The sequence below is a fragment of the Siniperca chuatsi genome, linkage group LG22, assembly GCF_020085105.1.
Source record: "Siniperca chuatsi isolate FFG_IHB_CAS linkage group LG22, ASM2008510v1, whole genome shotgun sequence".
Taxonomy (NCBI): domain Eukaryota; kingdom Metazoa; phylum Chordata; class Actinopteri; order Centrarchiformes; family Sinipercidae; genus Siniperca; species Siniperca chuatsi.
The window spans coordinates 16,636,806-16,654,432 of record NC_058063.1 but is presented as its reverse complement, the minus strand read 5'-3'; the positions used below and the strand labels follow the sequence as shown (position 1 = coordinate 16,654,432).

Sequence of the window (17,627 nt, the reverse complement as noted above, 5' to 3'; positions counted from 1 at the left end):
GCTTTGCAGACATCCAAAAAACAGACACTATGAATGTGAAAATGAAGCTAATGCTGTTTAATAATGTGAAACGTTTTGACAAATGAAAAAAAATCACAGACCTACGGCAGCAATACAGCTAATTGACACATAAATTTAGTACCTCATTATGGAAGAGAAAAGAGCAGATAACATGGAGAGCCATAAAATATTGTGAAACAGATGGCATCAGCAGGAATGAACAGCACAACAGACTGTCATGAGGGTGAATAAGTTAGAGAGGGAATATTACGGTAAACTTTCAGGATCTTGTTGATACATGAGCATTAAATCATACGTCTATCTTGTGCATTGTGTTCTTTCTTGCACCAGACATTTTGGCAGATTTACAGCATATTCCTCTTTCCACATAACCCTTTTGTATCATGTTACTGAGGAGAGACGGGACGTATCAAATTGCATTAAAAAGTTGTGATGCGTCATGTTTTCTGGAAAAGGTGCTTTACATCATTTTGTATTTTTCCGTATTTCAATTTTTTTAATATTCACTGTTTAAATTCATTTTACATTCTGGTGCTTCAATCAGGCATTTTTACAAATAAAACACTGCATACACAAAATGGCACAGATAAATCTTGCAAAAAAAGTTTCATATTGACAAAACAGCCGTTACATACCACCTCTCTTTGAGGGCTGGATGTTGAATTCAACAGGGTTTTTGGAGTGGTGTATAATATGTCCTGGATAACACTCCACAGTTTTTCCTTATGAAATAGTTCAGAGCAGAGGAAGGCTCATATCTCATCAAATATACAGCTCTAATGTGCTATGTGGTTTAAGCACCATCTCAGATGCAACAATGTCACTGTAGGATGCATTAGGATGCAAGCTGTTCCAGGATCAGAAGGCCTAGTTTCATCCTTTTCAAAGTTTGTAACAGTCTCATTTGGAAGATTCACGTTGCAGCAGCTGAATTTGAACTGCTATCTTTTCTTGATTGGCAGGAACAAGGAACCCTTAATTTTTGTTCCAAACTTTGGAAGTTTTTGTTGCTGGACGGAGATTTGAAGACCTGAGTGGTTTAATTTTCCCCTGCAGAGGAACAACACCAGCTTCAAGCCTGTTGCCTCTTGAGGCCTCTACTTACCATTCTTCACTGGTTTGACATTAGAGCTCGAGTTGGTAACAGAGTCTGGATCTTTGTCCTTTAGCATGACTGTTTCTACATCTTTGTCTTTGTCACGGCTGTTCTGGCTGTTCTGTCGGCTCTTTCTGGAGGCCGAGTCCAGCCCTGTGCGCTCAAACAAACGTGCCATGAACTCCAGCCCTTCTCGCCGGATGTAGGACTTTCCTGCAAAGAAGTAGAGCACTGGGTTGGCACAGCTGCTGATGAAGGCTATGGAGGAGGTGACAGCACGGCTCCTGTGCCATATTTTACCCAACCTGGTGGGTGGAGAAGTGGACAGAGCATTTTATTAGAGACAAATGAGAGAAAAAAAACTGTTACCTTAATGTTTTAATCAGAATGTACATGAACATGAAAGGGTCACAGACTAGGGAAAATGTATTACTTACTTTAGCCTACAGGCCGTCATTTGTGTCTGACACTGCATAATTTGCTCTACAATATTAGTAAAATACTATAATTTTATAATTTCAAATTACATTTAAAGAAATTGTTTAAAAATATGGGAAATACAATTCACTTTCTTTCTGAGAGTTAGGTGAAAGATCAACACCACTCTCATGTCTGTGGCCAGGAGGCAATTAGCTTAGCTTAGCATAAAGACTGGAAGCAGGGGGTCTATCTAAAGGTAAAAAAAATAATCCCATTAGCACTATTTGTGTACAGTTTAAAAAATGTGATATATGTTAATTATTGAGATTTAGAGGTGCTGATAGCCATATTTTTGAACTTTGGAGAAAGTCAAACTAGTGGTTTCCACCTGCTTCCATTATGCTAATCTAAGCTAATCACCTCCTGGCTCTTGCTCCATACTTAACGCACACACCCAAGAGTGGTATTAATCTTCTCATCTAACTCTCAGAAAAAAGCATATAGGCATATTTTCCTAGATGTTGAATGGTCTAATTTGCCTCTAAAGCAACTGTATGTAAAGGATGATAACACTGATGATTGGTTTAAGTTTGAATTTTAACATTAGCTATGAAAGTAAGATGCATGCATATTGTTATGTCATCACTTACATTGTTCTTGCTGCACCATCTGGACACAAAGCCCATGTAACCTGAGGAAAATACATATTTGGTTAGTTAGTAACTTATATAAATAATATCAAACCTGGACACATGGTGAATACATTTAGAGACTCTATATACTCTATATCCACAATATTTGTAAGAATGTGTTACTTGTAAAAACAGGATGCGTGACATACTTGCACCATGTTGATGATGTGGTAGGGCAACCAAAAGAGGCAGAAGGTCAACACGATGGCCAAGATGAGCTTCTCGCTACGAATGCGACGGCCAAACTTGGTGTTTCGGAGCCGCCGTAAGATGCGGATGTAGCTGACTACAATGACACTGTAGGGAATTAAAAACCCCAACACGAGCTCCAGTGTGTACTGGAGGACCACCTGTGCAGGGGGAAATAAGATGAGAATAGAGGGAAAATATAATTTAATGTCTAACATTCTGCATTACATAAATCACATGCTGGCTGCCCTGAAAAGGCAGCGAGCAGTAAGTGTTTCAAAACCCAGAGATGACAATGTGATGGAAATCTTTTAATGTTAAGGAGCTGAAATCAATAGATCCTAAGTTGATCTAGGGAGTTTATAAAAGAGATTTAAAGAGAGAATGATTAGGGAAATTTTCAGTTAGAAGGGTTTGGATGCTTTTCTCTGTTGCATGTTGGATCGGTTTTGATGAATTCCGCTACAGAATAATATGGGCGTCTCATGAGATAACCGGTAACTTAAGTATCTAACAGTTTGGTACATAACATATTTGGATGACCTCTAAAATAATTATTAGTTTTTAGTATTTCACCAATTTAGCATTTCACTCCTATAACTTGATGTAAAAAAAAACAACAACTGGTACCTACATAACCCACAATGCAACTTCAGCACCAACTGTTCGGTAAGAGATTCGGATGCATTATACTAGTAGTGGCTAATGTTGCCTTGAGCCGCTAGCCTCAAACACATGAGGAGCATCAGAGGTCTGGCATCCGAACTAGTTTGTTTGACATGTTGTTAAATTATATTTGCTCCGATCGGCAACACTCCAAGGGGGAGTGAGAGGGAGACGCAATATCGTTTAAATATGGGGATAACAGCGCACATTTTCAGTCAGTCTCTCCTTTGTACACACCAAAAGTGACAGAAATAGTTGTATCAAGAAGGAAAAAAGAGAGCCAGAGAAAGAAGTTCAAACCCTGGCTCCTTCCTCACCTCCGCACTGCTGGCCAATCACGGCTTAAAGTGTGTGTGAATGTTGGATTGTCAGTTTCGAACATTACAGAAAGACAATCTAATGTCCTAAAGGTGTGGGGGGAAGGGGTTTCTGAAGCTATTTGACCATCACTCCCAAGTATTTTTCATTTTCAAATTTGTAGTCTTCTGTCCAAACCAATATTGCCAAGTGCACCGACAGTCCACACATCACGAGGCAATTCATCAGACCTCTGAAGTCACAAAAGGCTTTATACAACTATTTTCACACAGACCTATAAACATGTACATGATGTAAAATCGGTGGAGTTCCCCTTTAAGTGTAAGACTGGAACAACCATCACTCAGAGGAGGCAGCACTTCACCCCCTTTCAGACGTGCACCTTGTTACGTAAATGTGATTGTAATTTTACATGTTGGTGTGTCTGAATAAGTGCCAGAGTCCCCTGTTACGTATAAGTCATGATGGCAATCAGGGCTCTACAGCAACATGGTAAAGATAAAAGGCTATAACTGTGGTAAAGTGGTGACTCAGCTGACATTTTGCTCAAGTCATCCTTGTGAGGATGAGGTACAGCATTCTCCAAAAATCTATATATTTGCATATCACCATGTCTGTTTTGCTGCAGATCTAGATCCTGATGCATAATGACAACCATCTACCATTTTTCTATTATTCAACTAACAAATTTAGAGGATTGTGCAGCCTTGGTGGAGAGTGCTTGATTGTTATTGACAGTATGAAGATATTTTTTTTAGGTTTTTGTTCACTCACATGGCTGTTTTCTTTATGGAATGAGTCGCACACTGAGATATTCTCCTTCAGTTTCACTTCTCTGAAGATCATTGCAGGAACAGAGGCAACCATCACCAGCACCCACACCACCGCCAGCACCCGCAATACAGTCTTCCGGCCAGTGATAAAACCGAGGCGCTGCGGCCACAGCACTGCCACCAGCCTGTAGACGCTCATGAGCATGATGAGCTGGATGGAGGCGTACATGTTGACCAGACAAAGGTAGAAGAGGACCTTACACATCACATTCTCAAACACCCAATTCTTCAAAATCAGGTAGACGATGAAGAACGGGGTGAGAGCCATCAGAGAGCCGTCGGCGATAGCTAGGTTGAGGATGAGGAGGGTGGTGACTGATTGCTTTCGGGCACGTGCTAGGATGCTCCAGATGATGAAAAGGTTTCCAGGGAAGCCCAAGAGAAAGACAAGGCTCAGGATGAGGGCGCCCGCAGTGGTTCCAATTGGGTTATCCACAATGGTCTCATTTTCTGAATTGGTGGGTGTGGAACTATTGGCCATTTTTGTTGACCTGTCAAAGAGAGGATATTAGTGAATGATTTTCATCAAAGGTTTGAGTCAGTACATTTAATTCTATCTTTTATGGGACATAAAGTAAGAAAACATAAAAATATTAGAGAACACTGTTTTCCTTCTAAAAAAATGTTTCTGCTGTATCACTGTTTAGACATTATAAAAATACTTACAAAGCAAACCTCGAAAGTGTGCTTTTTAAAATTAATAATCAATAGAAGACAGTATTTCCAGTACAGTTTCCCAAACAAGTAACTAGTAGAAGCATTTTTCTCCTGGCACCAACCTACTTTATCACAAAGTGACTAACAGCTTTTAGAGATTTTCTGACTAATAAAGAGCCTAACCTCTGACTCGTACTCCATGTTTTATCTGGCACAGGCCTCTGTTTGACATTACAGTTATGTATTTCGGCAGGAAAGCGTAGGAGTGTGACGCAAGTATAACAGGTTTTAACAGGGACTTTTAATTCCTAAACAACAAGATCAGACACGAGTGGAGAGCAACAATCATTGATAACATTTGCTCAAGAATTGTACTTTAGTCCAACTTTTACGTTTTTGAGATACAATTTTGTACTTCCACTTTCTTCCACTTTTCTTGTACTTTCTGTTACATATACTTCACTCAATTTTAGAGGGAAATATTGTACTTTTTACTCAAATAGCTATAGTTAGTGGTTACTTTGCAGATTGAGATTTTACATACAAAACACGATCACTTTATAAAATATGATGCATTGGTACAGATTACTGCCCAACAGTAAGTAGATAAAATTAGCTCTACCTAGACTAACTGCAATATTAAAATGCTTCTTCTGTGTTTATGCATCAAAATGCATACAATTAAATCTGGTTATATTATATAATAATATATAATTCTGATAGGGGCCATTCTGCTGCACAAAGTGTACTTTTACTTTTGATATTTTTTGTCTTGTAGCTGAATGGAAGCAAATCTCTGCTGACAGGTTCCAAAATCTTGTGGAAAGCCTTCCTAGAAGAGTGGAGACTGTTACAGCAGCAGATTAATGCTCATGGTTTTGAAATAAGATGTTCAACAATCACATATGAGTAAAATGTTTGGGTGTCAACATACTGTAGTGCACAGTTACAGTGCAGTAATGAGTTGTCCTAAAGCGATTAAATGGAAATAAAAATTTTCAAATATAGTTTTAAAAGTTAGTTTACATCAGGAAGTCGATTCCATCTGTGTAACTACTGTGAATGCAACTTCACCATTATCAGCTCTGACTAGGGTACCACAAGATGGATGCTTCGTTAAAGTATAGGGAACCCACAGGTTTATATTTTTCAAGGGATTTATAAACTGATAGCACTACTTTACAATCTATCCTATGACTAACTGAAAGCCAGTGTAAATCTTTAAAGGATATGTCAGGTCATTATTCTATATTTTTCTTATTATTCAGTAGACCTCATGAAACCACCAATGTATCCTACTAACAAGTATTGTATGTGTATCTAAAACCTTATATATTTTATTCCTCTGTGCCATAGACCTCCATTGTTGTTCAAAAACTATTAAAAACACATCAATGTGCCACGCTGTTGCACTGGGTGTTTGTTCATCATTCAACATGAACTGTAGTTCTATATAGTTTTATACAATACAGTTCATTCAACAGCTAATGCTCTTGTATTTATCGCATAGACTCCTGCCAGGCAAAATATTGACTATAGCTATTTCATGTTACTGGAAAAATGTTATAAAAACTGACATGTCATTACTTGTTCAACATATCTTGACTATTAGTTTCAGAGCACACCCTTAAGACTGCTGACACTCAAACTATGCAGTACACTTGTGCATATGATCAGATATTCACACCCACATCTGCCAACCAAACCTTATGATATTTCTTAGCAACAGTAATTATGGATTATTATAATGTAAATGAGTGTGTAATTGGCTGTAGTGGTAAGCGAGTGCACACCAGATGATATAAACACTGAGACATTTGTTGGGTTTTGAATACATTTACTTTTAGTACTGTTCCTATAGCATATAGTACATGCTGTTGTGGTGCTGTTGTACATTAAAGAGGAAGCTTTAAGCATTTGATTGGTTTTACATCTAGGGGGTGGGACCTTAAAAATGGTCTCTTCTGCTTTAGAAAAATGAGAAAAGCAAGTTAATTATAAATTAATTTAGGGATTTGGCACTTTTTTGCTTTGGTTTGATTTTACACTGAAAAACAGACTATTTAAAGTTAAGTCAATTTATAAACCACATTTGAAAACAGCACAATGCTATAGAGAGAATTAACATTTTTGTGCAATACTAATTCAATAAAACCATCATGTTGTCATGATAATTGTGGTGACTAAAAATGCAATAAACTATGTGGCCGAGAGAAGATGTGATTTCACTATTTTTTGAATGAAGGATTAAAAAATAGGCATCACCAGCAATAAAAGACTTTTTCTTAAAAATATATGCAACATTTTTTATGCTGATGATGCGTTAGGTATTCATTTTCTATTTTTTTGTTCTACCGCAGATGTACTTGCAACTGTTTTCAAATGAAATATTGATGGATAAGAGCATTTAAGAGAGAGACAAAGAAATGGAACCACATGGCCAGTGTTTACCAAAAGCCGGTCAAACCACATTGACAGTGGCATGAAAGCAGCAGCAGCCAGTCAAACTGTCATATTGTGCAATGGCCAAACAATGAGACATTGCAGACTCATTATAGACTATAACAGTCTATGTTGAGTCTTTTCTGTTCCTGTTCCTCTTATGAGTGGCAGTATTTTTTAACCCTAGATTAAAAATAATTAGTTTGTTTTCTTCCCCTTTTTTTGCTTTTTCTTATCATTTGTACAAACAGAGCTCCCTGTAAAACAAATTACCACATCACAGACTATAAATCTGACTGACTCAAAAGGTGTTTTTGTGTGTACTGGGTGACTCACACACATGCCTACTAAAACTCCCCTGTTCTGCCTACAAAGAAAACCCATACAAACAGAAACTGTACAACACATAGAGTACTGTAAGTACTGATTTATTTGAAATTGACACAGAGACAGATGTCAAATGAACCTGACAATGTCACAAGACCACATGAAAACCACATGTATATTCACACACTTGTACAGCAACAAACTGCAGAAAAAGAACTCAAAACCTCCAACAGTAGCAGTAACTATGGTTGATTGCAGTGATTTGTTGGCAGTTGTAACCACAGTGTTGTTACTGACAGAAACCAACACAGACTCGTGAATGTGAGACAGGAAAATGAGACAAACTCACCAAGTCATCGACTGTAAATCCCAGTAGACGAAAGAAGACCCCAAGGGCTGGAAAAGAGGTCTGAATCTGTTGTAAATGTTATATTTTCTTCCTTTTCACCTTTTCTTCTCACCACGTTTTCCCCCCACCCACTCTCTCTTTCCTCTCTCCCTGTCATTGATTTGTCGTGCTTGCTGTAACATGTAGTGTAGTGAGAGGGGAAGGTGTGTCCCCATTACCTGGCCTACCTCTGCCCTGGCAGTGTGTCAACATCCTCATGAGTCGAGCGAGGAATTCCATATATGTAGTGTCGACTTAAAGGGTTAGTTCTCCCAAAGTACAAAAATATGTTTCCCTAATGGTAGACATGCAGATCTCTGCTTTGAGCATCCACAAACAAAACTGTTCTTCCGCATTGTATCAAAGTGGTAGATGATATTTTATATAGATATCTCAAAACCACACTACATGGCCAAAAGTATGTAGACACAAATATTGCACCCATGTGAGATTGCTGAACATGTCATTCTGTAATCATGGGCATTAATCTGCATAATCTGCAGCTATAACAGCCTCCACTCTTGTGGGAAGACTTTCCACAAGATTTTGGAACGTGGTTGCAGGGATTTGCTCCCATCCAGCCACAAGAGCATTAGTGAGGTTGAGTATTGGATGTTAGGCAATAAGGCCCAGCTCACTCACATACTGGCTCATCCCAAAGGTGATGGATTGAGGTCAGGGCTCCGTTCTTTACACCAAACTGGGAAAACCATTTCTTTATGGACCATACTTTGTGCACATGGGCATTGTCATGTTGAAACAGGAAAAGAGCTTCCCTAAACCTAAAGCTGTCTAAAATATCACTGTATGCGCTAGGCTTCAGATTCCGCTTCACTGAAAGAAAGGGGCCCACCCCGATCGATGAAAAACAGCGCCAGACCAAAAGCACACAAAAAGGCAGGTGTGTCCATACTTTTGGTCATATAGTGAATATTTCTTGTCAATTTTTGTTGTATTTTATTTCATTGTAATTTCATTTCATCTTGTTTCATTTTTAAATGAAATCAATCCATCCATACACACTGGGCAAGAGGCGAGGGTACAAACTGAGTAGGTCGCCAGTGTATTACAGGCAAACACATACTATATGGAGAGACAAATGTCTACACTCCCATTCCCACTTATAGAGAATTAACCTAAACCTGATTGACTGTGGGAGGAAACCAGAGCACCCTCAGAAAACCCACGCAGACATGGGGAGCAGAGAAACTTCAAACCCAGGACCCTCTTGCTGTAAGATGACAGTGCTAACTACTGCGTGGATATAAACCAGATCAAATCTTCCATATAAACAATGCAATTAAATGTATTTTTTAATGCATAATCCATTATCAAGGTTTTACAATGCATTGTATAATTATCAAGACATAACAGTAAACATATTTATTTTGGACTGAAACTGATAATATTCAAAACCACTTTAGGGATTCAGCACTTGCAGTAACTTGCAAGTTGCATTTTTCTTTCTTGCCAGGGATGGAGAAATGCTGGATAAGCCTTTAGATTAATGTCATGCTCAACCACCAACAAAAAGCAAACAAAGGCTTTTCTTGAGTAAACAAACATACGGTATGTGATTGCATGGATTTACTTTATTCAGGCTGAGACAAGTTTTATCACAAGGTTTACACCTTCCTTACTTAATTACATCTGAACAGCAAAGCAGAATGATACAAACTTTCTATTACTATTATATATTCGTCTATTACAAAGTGCTGGAGGGGACATGAAGGAAGTTATTATAAAATGGGAAATGAAGAAAATAAATCTGTTTTTTGTGCAAATTCTAAAGTGTTTGTGGATTACAGATTTCTTTGCTCTCAACACCAATGGAGCAGTTAATAGAGGAAAACGAATATTTCATGGTACAATGCAAAAGCTATGGAGCTATGTACTAAATAGTTGCAGTCATTTTTTTTATTATTTATTTATTTATTTTCAGTTTTTTGGGACTTTTTTGGGATCAGTGGGAATTGTTGTTGCAGCACAGAAAAAAAAAAATCTTCAGATTGCTATTACACACAGACACACTTTTACTACCATAACTTGACCAGCTCTGCAAACACTCCAACATCATACCACTCATACTTTAGCCCAAGCCCAGGATAAAGAGGCTGGGTGAACGTGGTCTGGACTTTGTGAAGGAGAACCATCGGGTCAGAGACATGATAAAAACACAGAGTGCCTGCTTTATAATCCAGATACACTCCAATCGTGTAGGAGTGAGGGCCTGACACTGCCGTTTCTACATTATTGTGATGGAATGAGTAACCGTTTGCTGTGCACTCTAAACTCCAGGACTTGTCATTGTTTCCAAACTGTGACCCATCTGATGTTCGGTCGATGTCCTTATATGCCACTGCTGCTGACAGAGTGCGAGCATACCCCTCTACCTCCCAGTAACATCGCTCTGACAAACCCTCTCTACACAGCACCTGAGGAAACTTAGTAAACCTGTCTGGCTCAGCAGCATATGGGCTTGGTGAAGGCCTCACCCTGCGGTTGTTGCATATCACTTTGAGATAGGGGTAGTTTGAGGTCACATCCAGTGTGAGGGGACAGCAATCTGCCAGGAAAACAAAGTGAGTATTAACAACAAACCCAGTGCCAAATGGTGTTGATCATTGCATTAAAGTAAAAGGAGTTTAACTGAATTTCTTACAACGTAAAAACTCTTCTCTGCTTTTCGGTGCCGGCGGTAGTGAGAAGTCAACATAAGAGACTAAGGAAGAAACAATACAGTCATTTTTAAAAACCACTGGACATGAATATAGCCATTATATGAGTCAGAATTTGTCTATTTCCATGTTACCTGTAGCAGAGATCCTGGGCCATGTGTCTCTTAGGGCAGTCTCTAATTTATCTCTCAGCTCAGACACGCAGTCGGTCACATCTCTGAAGGATCGCGGAGGACCAGCACCAGGTGAAAAGTCTGGAGAGTCACAGGAGGTGGAGAGAGACTGGAAAATCTGAGGAGAAACAGACAGAGGTCAAAGACATAAAAACAATACATTAAAAACATATTGGCAAGATGCATGCAAATAGAGATAGTTTGAGTTAGAAAAGTCAGCATCTTGCACCTTATTCAGAGTAATTATTGGTTGTTATTCAGAATATTTCACTACTTGTCCGTAGTTTCTTTTAAATGAAGACTTTAAGGCAGATAAGGATTTAACTCAATAACAATGAGATAGTTTTAGCAGTCACCGATTACTGTATCAATTGATGTACAGAGAGTGCTTTCCTTTAATGCCTTGGCTTTTATTTAAGTTCAATTGCAGTGTCTTTTTAGGCATTTATTATAGGTACACATTGCCACTTGATGAAAATATATACATATAATAATTTTTTTTAAATTAATTATCCTACTTATATTCCATCTATTTCTTATTCACCCTTTTATATGAAAATCTAACTATGATCCCGAACAGGTTTACTCCATGGTCATGATCTGTTGCAATGTCCCTTTTTGGCCAGTAGATGGAACTGTTTTCAACCGCCACAACTGTCCAAACTGTGTGTTTTTTGGGCTGCAGTTCAAGACCTGGAGGCTGTACTTTTGGCAGAAATGTCAAAAATAAATAAATAAAAATCTTTAAGACAACAACTTTAAAAAGTCAAAAGACAACACTAAAAGTGTTGGTACCTGAATCAAATGGATGTGATCATCAGTACGTGACAGCTGTTCCAGTTCGGTGCCTCTCCTCCTCAACTTAATGATCTCCCGCTCCAGCTGCAGCTGAAGCTCCTCAGCCTGAGTGACTGCAGTTTTCTCCTGGTCTCTGATCAGCTGCTTCACCTCTTTATGTCTTCTCTGCATGGAGGAGATCAGTTCGGCGAAGATCTTGTCACAGTCCTTCAGCGCAGTCTGGGCACAACTCTGTTGGTTTCTCATTTAAAAGTTGCATTTCTTTTTAGCCAAAACACGACTAAACAACATAATAAACCTCACCCACTGTTCACAAGCTGGTCCTGACCTTTGACCTCCCTAGCACCAAAAAAAAAAGGGGACTTCCTCTTGGGGATCAAATCAGAAATGTATTACATTTTGTACTGCAGTTTATAAGGACTGCTTGCCTGGGTCTTTCTGAATCCACACCATTTTTCCAGTGAAAGGAAAAGTGAGCAGGAACTTTGGTTGTACAATTATGAAGAATTTCCTTCAGAAAATGGACTTAAATCAGCTATAAATCAATATTTCCTATAATAACAATGTATCAAATTAGAATGTGAAAACAACGTGACAATGTGAAAGGGGTTGCTTGTAAAGATTAACCTAGAGAGAATTATCACCTGAATCTACAGCTCCCCTCGTGCTTTACTGCGCTTTATAGTGAGTTTCAGCTCATTGTTTAGCTGTCCGGTCCGCAACTTTACTGTTTTGGTTCACTCTCACAGCGTCGTTTTCAGCCAGAGCAGGCAGCTGTTTTCAGTGAAAAAGCTCTTAAAACCCACTGTACACTACCTGCTCAGCACCAAACAGCAGACAGGCAGCTGTTAGCGACTAGCTAGTGAACACAGTGGAGCATTTAGCAGCTGAAGATCCACATATTTCCCTCAGGAGTTGAGATCAAATAGAGCTTAAAGAGGGTGAATATTGGAGGTGGCCAGAAACACAGCTCCAAATTAACGATAATCTTGCTCAATGTCTGCTGGATGTGTAAATAAGCAACTGTTTGCTAACAAGTTTGCCATATCAACTTAAAAAAAGGTACGTATATATTTCAGTGTTGTGTTCACAACTTATTTCCGCTGCCCACAAGTGGCCAAAAAACACAATCAGTTATTGCAGATTCATAAAAGAGTTAAGAACCATTCATCAGTGTGGAAAATTGGGAATATGTCCAACATACTGCCTATATTCTTTATGCAAGGTGCCAAGTTAAGAGTTCAGTTCAGGTTAAAATGGAAGCTGCAACTAAGACCCAAACATACAAATAAACATTGTTATGTCTATTCATTGTCTTATGATACTGTCTGTGTCTGTAGTGATGTAATATATAAAACATGCCCAAGGTAAATGTTATTCCTGTACAGATTGTCCTCAGCATTTCAAAATTAATTAAGATCTATTAATTATTACAATTCCTTTAACAACACATCCCATTTAGCTCTGAGACCCTCTTGCAGACACACAGACTCATATACCCCTACATATATCTTTTTCACACCTTGAGATTCTCTTCAGCTTGTTTCAGCTCCTTCAGCTCCTTCTCTCTCTGCTGGGCTCTCTCCTGGACTTTCTTTTGACTCAAAACCAGATGTTTCTGGAAGGAAGGAAAGCATGATTATTTCTTGTGAGACTGGAGGAGAAATTAAAGTAATTAAAACTACATTCAAATTATGTATTTTTTTCCATTTGACATGTCAGGACGAGCTTAACAGAGGAGAACAAACATGAAAAGACTTGTTAGTCATTAATGAGTATGTGTTATGGCCACATGTGCTTTGGAAATACTGAAGGAACAATGTGGACAGAGAAGTGAATGTGTTAGATTTTAAAACCCTTCAGGCTTCAGTCTGAGAGATTTTGTTTCTACCTGTGTCTCAGCCTTCTGTACTGAAATAGAAGTTGTTGTGTGGCCCTTATGCTCATCTAGATTGCACAGAGAGCAAACAAGCTGCTTGTCTGTCTGACAGTAGACCTCCATCAGCTTGTTGTGCTTCGTACACATCTTTTCCTGTAGGGGGACTGTAGCCGAGACCAGCTGGTGCTTCTTCAACACAGGAACACTGTAGTGAGGCTCGAGGTGAGCTGGACAGTAAGATGCCAAACACGTCAGGCAAGACGTCGTGGCTTTGTTTCGTTTCCCACAGCAGAAATCACAGGCGACATCTTCCGGGCCGGCACAGGCCACAGCAGCAGGGGGAGCAGCCTGCTGGGTGCTTGTTCTCTTCAACATTTCAACAACCTGGAATGACAGGAAAGTAGTGAGGTCAGTCACTGATGACCAATTAGTTTTGGGTGAAATTAGCTCTAATCTAAAAAGGTCAATACCAATAGAAATTAGAATTAAATAACACTATACTAGTCATTATTTGTTGAAGTAATGCATAACAAAGAACATTTTTTGACCCCTGTATTTAGTTTTTTTTAAAGAATTGTGACCAAGATATGTATAAGTTGAAAATAAACTAGTCAGTGCTCTCTGTTGGATAAACTGCAGTATGTAATGGAAATAGATTCAAAATGACCTCCCACAAATCTTTGGCATTTCTTTACTGACATTTTTACACTATTTGGTGTAATATATATTATATCCAAAAGGATAATATTGGCCTAACATTGGCCCTGATGATTTATCAGTCACAATCTAGCTAGCTCTAGAGCATACTTCTGCCAAGGCCAAGGCAGCACATAAGTATATTTGTTATTTTAATGATTAAAAAATAAGTTGACATTTTTATCAAAATACATTACTGTTTTGACTAAAACCACTCCTTTTTTCTATTACAGTTTGTATTTTAACACAAAGAAGACATTTGGATTCAGTGAGTGGAGACACAAGGGGGCAACACAAAAAGAGGAAGAAAGGACTACAGTGGTTTAAGTATATTTACAGGACAAAGTAGGGAATATAACAATCTAGGTGAATACTATCTGTTAAGTAAAGGTACGAGCAGGTACAAACACCTCTCCTGTCAATGTACTATAATTCGGCCCTCACCTCAGCCAGCATGTTGTTCCTCCTCAGAACAGGCCTGGGACTGAAGGTCTCCCTGCACTGAGGGCAGCTGTACGTTCCCTTCTCCTCTCTCTGGTCCCAGCAAACTTCAATACAGCCTCTGCAGTAACTGTGTCCACAGGGAATGGTGACTGGCTCTTTTAACAGGTCCAGACATACTGAACAGTAGAACTGTTGCTCCTCAAGTTGATGTTGTTGCTTGCCAGCCATTTCACTGAAAAACCAGTTTCATGAAAAACCAGGAAGGTTGCTGCTCTTCTTCTTCTTCTTCTTCAGATTCTTAAAGTTGTATAGCAGTTGGCAATCAACATTATGGTGCATTACCGCCACCAACTGGAATGGAGTGTGGATCTAACTATACATTCACTAATTATTAAAGATAAGAAAATGAGAAAAATCTATCAAAATTTAAATAAAATAAATACAATAAACACACCATAGTTATATTCTCTTTATCTTAATTAATTTGTTCTCTAAGATAATGAAACAATAGATAACATTTCTCTCTAGAACTTCTTTGTAAAAGACCTCGTAAATCAAACCTCATCTTTATTTCTTTAAGGTTCAGTGTCAGTTCTCTTCTCTCAGCATCATATTTTGGACAGTAAATCATAACATGTTCCAAAGTTTTTTCTTGATCACAGAATGTACATCTTCCTGTATTATGTTTTCCTATTTTACATAATGTGCTATTTAATTCTGTATGACCAAAACATAGCCTGGTTATTATTGTTTCCTCTTTCCACTGCTTTTGCCACCTTTCTTTCAACTTATCCTTAACTGTGGTTTTCATTTCCGTTTTACTAAGGGCTGCTGTAATGTCAATGTCAGAATCAGAAATACTTTATTGATCCCCGAAGGGAAACTCTTTGATAGAGTAGATGCGATTCGTTTTTCTGGCTTCTTTTGCACACTTGTCAGCTATTTCATTTCCTTTGATTCCTATATGTGCTGGTATCCATACAAATGTCATATTTAGCCCCATCATTTGAATTCTATAGAGTGTTTGCTGTTTCTCTATTAAGACATCTGGTCTGCTGTCTGAATGGCTGTGCTTCAACCTGATTGATGACGAGCTGGAATCAGAGCATATTACTGCTCTCAAAAGGTCTCACATCTTCAACCCGTTGCAATGCTGACAAAATTGCCAGCATCTCCCCTGTATACACCGATACCCCATCCCTGATTTGTTTGCCAATTTTAATGTTGAAATCTGGAACTATGAATGAAATACCAATTTTGTTAGCTGCGTTCTTTGATCTGTATAAATGTGAACATAGCTGTAGTAGATACTTTCTATATAGGCCTGTATTATCTGTGGATGTAAAATAAGCTCCTTATCTTTGTTCTTTCTGCCAAGCAATGGGAGATCTACTATAGGGTCAGTGGGTATGGAAAGTATTCAGACCCCTTTAAATTTTTCACTCTTTTTTTCATTGCAGCCATTTGCTAAAATCAAAAAAAGTTAATTTCATTTCTCATTAATGTACACTAAGCACCCCATCTTGACAGAAAAAAACCCAGAAATGTAGAAATTTTTACAAATTTATTAAAAAAGAAACTGAAATATCGCATGGTCATAAGTATTCAGACCCTTTGCTCAGTATTGAGTAGAAGCACCCTTTTGAGCTAGTACAGCCATGAGTCTTCTTGGGAATGATGCAACAAGTTTTTCACACCTGGATTTGAGGATCCTCTGCCATTCTTCCTTGCAGATCCTTTCCAGTTCCGTCAGGTTGGATGGTGAACGTTGGTGGACAGCCATTCAGGTCTCTCCAGAGATGCTCAATTGGGTTTAGGTCAGGGCTCTGGCTGGGCCAGTCAAGAATGGTCACAGAGTTGTTCTGAAGCCACTCCTTTGTTATTTTAGCTGTGTGCTTAGGGTCATTGTCTTGTTGGAAGGTGAACCTTCGGCCCAATCTGAGGTCCTGAGCACTCTGGAAGAGGTTTTCTTCCAGAATATCTCTGTACTTAGCCGCATTCATCTTTCCTTCAATTGCAACCAGTCGTCCTGTCCCTGCAGCTGAAAGACACCCCCATAGCATGATGCTGCCATCACCATGTTTCACTGTTGGGATTGTATTGGGCAGGTGATGAGCAGTGCCTGGTTTTCTCCACACATACTGCTTAGAATTAACGCCAAAAAGTTCAATCTTGGTCTCATCAGACCAGAGGATCTTATTTCTCATAGTCTGAGAGTCCTTCATGTGTTTTTTGGCAAACTATGCAGGCTTTCATGTCTTGCACTGAGGAGAGGCTTCCGTCGGGCCACTCTGCCATAAAGCCCCGACTGGTGGAGGGCTGCAGTGATAGTTGACTTTCTGGAACTTTCTCCCATCTCCCTACTGCATCTCTGGAGCTCAGCCACAGTGATTTTTGGGTTCTTCTTTACCTCTCTCACCAAGGCTCTTCTCCCACGATTGCTCGGTTTGGCTGGATGGCCAGGTCTAGGAAGAGTTCTGGTCATCCCAAACTTCTTCCACTTAAGGATTATGGCGACCACTGTGCTCTTAGGAACCTTGAGTGCTGCAGAAATTCTTTTGTAACCTTGGCCAGATCCGTGCCTTGCCACAAGTCTGTCTCTGAGCTCCTTGGGCAGTTCCTTTGACCTCATGATTCTCATTTGCTCTGACATGCACTGTGAGCTGTACGGTCTTATATAGACAGGTGTGTGCCTTTCCTAATCAAGTCCAATCAGTTTAATTAAACACAGCTGGACTCCAATGAAGGCGCAAAACCATCTCAAGGAGGATCAGAAGAAATGGACAGCATGTGAGTTAAATATGAGTATCACAGCAAAGGGTCTGAATACTTATGACCATGTGATATTTCGGTTTTTCTTTTTTAATAAATTTGTAAAAATTTCTACATTTCTGTTTTTTTCTGTCAAGA

General features: G+C 39.0%; 2 protein-coding genes across 3 annotated transcripts; both read right to left on the bottom strand.

Moving 5' to 3' along the window:
- Positions 1-42: 42 nt before the first annotated feature.
- Positions 43-8,348, bottom strand: LOC122870592 (leukotriene B4 receptor 1-like). Its single transcript, XM_044184901.1, has 5 exons — positions 8,011-8,348; positions 4,177-4,726; positions 2,379-2,579; positions 2,188-2,228; positions 43-1,422 (listed from the first exon to the last, which is right to left on the bottom strand). The coding sequence occupies exons 1-5, from the start codon at positions 8,016-8,018 to the stop codon at positions 1,119-1,121; spliced, it is 1,104 nt and encodes a 367-aa protein (XP_044040836.1). The 5' UTR covers positions 8,019-8,348; the 3' UTR covers positions 43-1,118.
- A 1,273-nt stretch (positions 8,349-9,621) lies between these two features.
- LOC122870589 (E3 ubiquitin-protein ligase TRIM47-like) lies at positions 9,622-15,014 on the bottom strand. 2 transcript variants are annotated; one of them, XM_044184898.1, is made up of 7 exons: positions 14,718-15,014; positions 13,590-13,961; positions 13,221-13,316; positions 11,696-11,929; positions 10,862-11,018; positions 10,712-10,771; positions 9,622-10,615 (listed from the first exon to the last, which is right to left on the bottom strand). In XM_044184898.1, exons 1-7 carry the CDS (start codon positions 14,943-14,945, stop codon positions 10,086-10,088), a joined length of 1,677 nt encoding a protein of 558 aa, XP_044040833.1. In that variant the 5' UTR covers positions 14,946-15,014; the 3' UTR covers positions 9,622-10,085. The 2 variants fall into 2 exon arrangements, with proteins under 2 accessions (XP_044040833.1, XP_044040834.1); XM_044184899.1 differs by having other exon boundaries at positions 11,696-11,863.
- Between the last annotated feature and the right edge of the window lie 2,613 nt (positions 15,015-17,627).

Bases quoted from the DNA above. Each gene is read 5' to 3' on its own strand.
- LOC122870592 (XM_044184901.1), bottom strand. The intron at 2,580-4,176 runs GTGAGTGAACAA...CCCCCTGCACAG, and splicing joins TCCATAAAGAAAACAGCCAT to GTGGTCCTCCAGTACACACT. The intron at 2,229-2,378 runs GTATGTCACGCA...TATTTTCCTCAG, and splicing joins ACATCATCAACATGGTGCAA to GTTACATGGGCTTTGTGTCC.
- LOC122870589 (XM_044184898.1), bottom strand. From the start codon at position 14,945: ATGGCTGGCAAGCAACAACATCAACTTGAGGAGCAACAGTTCTACTGT. The intron at 11,019-11,695 runs GTACCAACACTT...GTTTCTCCTCAG, and splicing joins ATCACATCCATTTGATTCAG to ATTTTCCAGTCTCTCTCCAC. The intron at 10,772-10,861 runs GTAACATGGAAA...TTTCTTCCTTAG, and splicing joins GCCCAGGATCTCTGCTACAG to TCTCTTATGTTGACTTCTCA.